At 50.1% G+C, this 6845-nt stretch overlaps 1 protein-coding gene across 1 annotated transcript in view; it reads right to left on the bottom strand.

The window, feature by feature from the left end:
• Positions 1-1179: 1179 nt before the first annotated feature.
• Positions 1180-6845, bottom strand: part of NPY4R (neuropeptide Y receptor Y4) — a 5910-nt gene continuing 244 nt past the window's right edge. Inside the window, exon 2 of the mRNA XM_005871147.2 lies at positions 1180-4832. Within this exon, the coding sequence (XP_005871209.1) occupies positions 3665-4792 (1128 nt within the window). The 5' untranslated portion in view covers positions 4793-4832 and the 3' untranslated portion in view covers positions 1180-3664. The remainder of the gene's footprint in view (positions 4833-6845) is intronic.

Below are 6845 nucleotides of genomic sequence, written 5' to 3'. Positions count from 1 at the left end.
GGAACCACTCTAATAATCTCATCAATAAATATTTAATTAAAAAAAATTTTAAAAAAAATAAAATAAAATAAAATAATCCTTAAGTACCCTATATAATAAAAGGCTAATATGCAAATTGTCCTCTCGATGAGGAATTCGACTGGGAGTTCCACCAGGGAATGGGGCCGGCTGGCCAACCGCCTGCAGCCCCTCCCCCAAGCCAGCCCCGCCCCTGATTGGCCCTCCCACCCTAATCATAACGGGCCAGCCAGACCCCACTGGTGCACAAATTCGTGCACCGGGCCTCTAGTTATATATAACTATGCTTAAGTATTATATACTAGAGGCCCAATGCACAAAGATTCGTGCAAGAATGGGCCTTCCTTCCCCTGGCTGCCTGCACTGCCTTTGCTCCAGCCAGAGCCGCCTTTCCACTTTCCCACGCTGCCCAGAGGCCCCACAACGCAGGCGTTCTGCACCACCCCAGCCGCTCGGCGCCTTCATATGCAAATTAACCTGCCATCTTTGTTGGGTTAATTTGCATACTCGCTCCTGATCGGCTGGTGGGTGTTATGAAGGTACAGTCAATTTGCATCTTTCTCTTTCATTAGTGTAGATAACAGTATGACCTCAATCATGTTTAAAAAATAATAAAACTTAACACTAGATAAATAAAAACTAAAGAAATGGCTCCACAAAATGTAAATAATGATTATCTTTCTGTAGAGGAACATGATTTCCTCTTTCATTTTATTTTTGTGTAGTTTGCATATTTTCATGATTGAATATGACTTGTTTTACAATGGAAAAAGCAAGCAAGCTCATTTCTTGAGAAAGGAAGGGCTAGAGTTAGATGAGTTAAGCTCACACCATCAGGATTTGATAAGGCGTTGCACTTGTTAATGGTTCCCAGGCCCTTTTTGTGGGTGAGAGTCTCCATTTGCTGCCATGATGCTCCTCTGAAGATGGGCTCCTCTCACTACCAGCAGGGACAGGTCCTTACTTGGGCCAGCAAAGGCTCCTCTGGGAGCCTGAGAGATTCTGTTCAGGGGAACCAGCTTTTACTGCAGCATTTTCTAAACTCTTAATCAGCTGTCAAAAATAAAATCCAGCAGGACAAAACACTTGATGATACAGTTTTAAGTGAAATAGAACAGAATACAGAGAGGCATGTTCATAAGAATATAACTATGCAAACTGTTTATTTGGCAAATATTCATTGAAGGAATGAAAAGACTTCAGAAGAAATATGTTCGTATACAGCCAGAGAAGAGACAACCAACCAAAACTTTTTCATCAATACCACTTTAAAGCCGTATCTCCAGAACTAGGATTCCTAAAGGCCAACGCCTGGTGCCACAGAGGGTATCTTCAGGTGCTCCAAGTTCCAGGACAAACTGTTTTTTAGAGCAGAGCTTCCCACACTTGCATGTGTGCACCACTAACTTAGAGATTTTGATAAAATGCAGATTCTGATTCAAAAGGTCTGGGGTGGGAACACCAAGTTCTGCATGTCTGACAAGTTCTGGGTGATGCTGAGGCTGCTGGTCTTCTGAAGACACTCTGAGCAGCAAGTTCCCAGGGTGCTGGGTAGCCAGGCAATTCCGAGGGTCATTGGGAACCAGGAACAATAGGCAGCCATCTAGGCAGGCCGTGCCAACTGAAGCAAGGTGAGGAAAGCAGAGATGACACTTAATAAGGCCTCTACCCACTACCCCAATTCCTAATGCTCAGACCTTCACCAGATGCATAGCCTGGTCCCTGGTCCTCAAGCATCTTGACACCACTGAGAAGAGTGATGTGAAGCAAACTCCAGGCAATGTCATGGGATATAGAGGGGCCTGAGGCCTCCGGTTCCTTGGGGAGCTTGGTCAATGACATCTTGCTGGGATGGGTCCCAAGCCTGGGTTTTCTGGCAGGTGGTTGCCTGGAGCAGCCAACAGCAGATGGCACCATAGAACAAGCACAAGTTGCATCCAAGAAAGTGTCAACAATCTTTCCAAAAACTAGGACAAAGTTGAAGAAAGAAACAAAATGGGAGTGGCCAAAACCTGGGACAAAACAAACAGCCCCAGGAAGGGAGCTGATGACTCAAAGTGCAATTGTCTTGGGTGTTGGCTGCACAGGTTCTTGGTTAGGGGCCAGGCCAGAAAGACAGTCAGATATGGCTGTTTCATCTCCTGCTTCCTGGCCCTTTGCCAGTCCCAGGAGCCTCACAGTGAGGCTCCTCTAGAGTTATAGGCACCTGAATACCCTACCCTGGGAGGCCATGATGGGTCCAGCCACTGTCTGTTCTGCTGGAGGGTGGGTGGGTCTGGGCAGGCAGAGTCAGGCCAGCCATCCCATCCAAAGTGGTCCATGAGCAAGCTTGACATTTCCGCTTTCTGCAAGGACAAGCTATCTGGTCCACACACAGATGAAGCCTTGGATCCAGCTCAGCATCCAGAAAACTGCCCCATGACTTCCAACGTGAGATATTCATCCTCATCATAGCCCTTACACCATTTTTCCTGGCTGGAGGAAGGGACCCCTACTGCTTTCAGCCTGTACTCCCTTAAGCCAAGAACTCCCTGCCCCTCCCACTACCGAAGGCCACTGCAAGGCCCAAAGATGTGAGGAGGCTTTGGAATAATCATGACACATCACCTAGAGTAAGTCAGTTCCATGGTCAGAGTGTGGAATGAAGGAGGCTTGTGTCACTGTAGGCCTCAGCAGTGGTCGACACTGGTGGGGGGGGGGGGGTGTCACAGAGTCACTGGACAGCTATCTTGTCAAGAGAGGTCCTGGGAGGCAAGGATGGGCAGATAACATGTGGCTGCAAGCAACCTGAGCCCTTCCCGTGCTTGAGCATGACACAGGGCACCAGTCCTCAGCTAAGCAGGCACTTTTCCCATCAGCTTACCATGCAAAGCTTTCTGGAGCTCTCTCCCTGTGCCAGGGCCTTTCTGGGGCATTGAGGATACAAGCTCTATGACAATGCAGATGTCACCTCAAGGTCCTCACAATCTTATCAAGGGGAGATACTTACAGGCTTATTTCCATACAAGATGGCAGATGCAGTGAAAGAGGAAAAGGATGGAATAGAATGTGAATCATATAATCCTGCTGCTCAGGGCTGATTTTCCTACTTCAGAGGGCTGTGAGGACCCAAGGCTACCAGAATCACTGTCACTGGGCATGCTAATCAAATAACAGTAACCCCACTGTCTTGCCTCCACAGAATCCTTTACCGCCTACATCCACAAGCATCATCTCTCACAAAGGTTAGGGGCTGACCAATCCAGAGCTCTGACTCCATGTGCTCCTTCCCTCACCCCACAGTGACCTTGCAGTCTCATTGGTAGAGGTGGAATCCCTGGGTTCCCAAGCCGGACATCTGTTGCTGAGTTACCAGAATGAACTCTGCCTGCTACTTGCAGACCATCTCTGGCTCTGGCATCTGCTCAAGCTGTAAGGCATACTGTGACCCAAAGAATCCAGACTCAGAAGTCCCCCAGGAACAAATAGCTGAACCATCTGAATGTCAGGCTTCACAAGGCAAATACATGCAAAAATGGGCTCTTGCCAGCCTGCCTGGGCCCCAGAAAGCCAGTAATATGGAGTATCTCCCTCAGCTTACACAAGCCCACTTAATGAAGTCAAGGAGCCTGGCAATGAGCAAGGCAAGGAGAAGCTTTGGACCTGGCTACATGGAGTTGGACCTGCAACTGAGCCTCAGAGACCCTTTGGAGACTTCCGTGTGTACTGTGGACAGGGGCAGGTGCTCCAGCTCCTCCAATGGGGTGCTCTTCTGGCAAGTCAGCACCAGGGCCTTGACCTCCTTTTTGAAGTTGGTGTTGAGAAAGCCATAGATGAAAGGGTTGACACAGGTGGAGGCCATGGCCAGCAGGTGGCATACCAAGAAGATGAGGTTGCCATGACAAATGGGGATGGCCTCATGGTACCAGTCCTCCAGGCTGTTGAACACATGCAGGGGCAGCCAGAGCAGGGCAAAGGCAGCCACCATTGCAACAAGGATCCCATTGATCCGCTTTATCTGCCAAGCCTGCGAGCTATAGGTGCCCTTGCGGAACACCCGCCTCTGCTTCCGCAGGCGCCGGTAAATGCGCACATAGCAGACCAGGATGAAGGCCAGCGGGATGCAGTACTGGCAGAGCAGCAGGAAGGTGGTGTAGATGATGCGGTGGTGGCTCAGTGGCCAGGACTCAGTACAGACCACCTTATCGACCAGAAATTCCACAGCCCTGGAATGGTTCTTGTGAAAGACATTCTTCAGAACACTGTTGGCCAGAAAAGGCAGGGAGAGGAAGCAGGCAATGATCCAGATGACCCCAATCCCCAGGTAGGCCTGAGAGACACTGGGCTTCCAGCCTGTTGGGTTGATGATGAGCTGATGCCTCTCTAGGGCCACAAGGACAAGAGAGAGGATGGAGACTGTCACTGACATACACTGGATGAAGAATGACATCTTGCAAAGGGCCTCGCCAAAGATCCAATAGTCCATGATGGTATAGATGGCCGTGAGCGGCTGGCAGATGAGGCACATGAGGAAGTCAGAGAAGGCCAGGTTGGCAATGAGCAGATTGGTAACATTGGCATTCTCCTTCTGCCTAACCATCACACATATCAGGCAGAGGTTGCCCAGGACTCCCACAATGGTCTCAATGCTGTAGGAGGTAACAATAAAGACCATCAGGCCTGTCGAATCCTGGCAGTGGTCAAAGAAGCTGTACAGGACGCCCTTTGACTTACTCCTGTTTTGACCCTGTGGGGATCCTGGGAGCAGCAAGGATGGAAAATGAGAGCTATTCATGGTGCATGTGAGAAGATTCCAGGAAGTTCAGTGGTGACAGCTGCAAAGTAAAGAAACAAATAGCACTCAGAGCTTGTGCATCCTGTGTGAAATCCAGGGAGGAGCAGGGTTCAGGGAGAGATGTTTGCGGCTGCTTGGTCCCCAAGGCTGGGACTTAGAGGACCTGAGACTCAGAGATGTAAAGCAAGTTGCCCATAGTCACACAGCTAATAAGTTATGGGGTCCAAATTCAAATCCAGATCTGTCTCATGCCAAAACTTGTTCCAAAAATTGCCTCTGACCTTGGGCCTGGAGGCAGTTTTGATAATAAAAAAATATGTGGATTATTGTATGCAAAGTTCAGGGAGATAATTGCTCAGGGAGCATGAGTAGAAATCTCCTTGTCAAATTTTATCCAAATAGGGACAGCATCAATGTCAACGTGTGCTAAGGTCCTTCCATCGCATGCCATGCCCTTTACGGCAGACCAAAACCTCGGGTGTGACACACAGCACCCTCCTGGCCTCAGCCACTACCTGCCCTGCCAGCCTTGTTTATGGGATGACACATGGCAAAGGTGAAGACTGCCAGGTATGCAAAAACTGTGTCATCAGCACACTGGCTCTCTCTTCCTGCCCGCCATGTGTACACACCTGCCTGGCCAGGATCATGGGATGCCCACCGCTCTCGCTAGGGGCTCCCTCCATGCCTATACTCAAGTCACCTGAAATGGCTTGCAGTTCCCAAATACACCAGCCTGGCCCACACCTCCGTGCCCTGGCACCTGCCCTTTTCCTCTGGTGCCTCTGCAACACCAGGGACCCTCTGTCAAGATAAATTGGAATTTGGACTCCAGAGCCTCAAGGTGGTAATGCCAGTGACAGGTGGTTTGAGATGGAGCGCCACCATATCATTGCACACATCATGTGACTCACCGTCCTCATTAGTCCTCTAATCCCCACGAATCCCACAAGCAGTTCTCAACCTTTGGGGAGCATCAAATCACTCCGGGGCACATTGCAAGTGCAGGTTCCAGAGCCTCTTATCAGGAGATGCAGTTGAGTGAGCCTGGAATGGGCCCGGAAATCTGTATTTTAACCAGTGGCCTGTGTGATTCTGACACTGGGCTTCCAGCCTCTTGGGCTGATGATGAGCTGGTGCCTCTCTAGGGCCAGGAGGACAACACATGGTCCTGGGGACCCATTTCAATAACACTGTTCACAGAGAAATGCTCTCACATATTCTAAGTCCCATACAATGGTCTCGTCTATTAGTGAGCAGGTATCTGTTCTCCATGATCAAGTGCTAAGTTAGCGCAGTTATTACAGAGTATGGGCAAAATTAGCCAGATGAGCAAAATCTATTTGTCGGCCATCATAAATGTCACTCCCCGTGCATTTGGTGTGGCTTATACAGATGAGTCGATTTGGCCAGAACAAGATCAACGCATGAGTCCCATTGACAGCCCATGGCTTATTTCGGTTACCAAGCCTCAGAGGTAAGAAGATTTTTCTAGCACCATAGTCATCTGGCTATGGTGCTAGAAAAGAACCATTTGGAACTGGATGTGATAAAATGAAATCTACCAGGGCCAAATGTAAGGTCTAGTATTAGGGTCAAAAAACAGCCACAGCTGCCCAAACTGTGGCGGAGGCCCCGTGCTCAGTCAGAGCAGCAAGTGGGACAAAACCCAGGGCCTGGCTGACCACCAGCCCAGCGGGTCCGAGGCAGGGAGCCCGCCAACGCTCCACCTGGCCCAGGGCAACACAGATCAGAGTGGGAGGAGGACCAGATGGGAGGACCTGCTGCATTCACTCCGCCGCTCAGTAAGCACGTGCCAAGCCCATGCTACACACAGGGCTGCAAAGATGACACAGACATTCATGCCCCCAGACCAGAGGAACTGACCACAGGAATGCAGATGCACCTCAAAGCCACATTGCCATCGCCCAAACCAGTGGCACGCAATGCCTGTGCGCTCTGGATTTAGCTCCCAGGCAGCTCCTGAGGTGGGAATGCCCACCTGCAACCATGGGGGAGGCCTCCGCTGCAACCTGCTACCCCCTCCCCCCAC

Source organism: Myotis brandtii, unplaced genomic scaffold (assembly GCF_000412655.1).
Source record: "Myotis brandtii unplaced genomic scaffold, ASM41265v1 scaffold33, whole genome shotgun sequence".
Lineage (NCBI taxonomy): Eukaryota > Metazoa > Chordata > Mammalia > Chiroptera > Vespertilionidae > Myotis > Myotis brandtii.
Note: the sequence above shows the minus strand (reverse complement) of the source record. Positions and strands in the feature narration are given on the sequence as shown.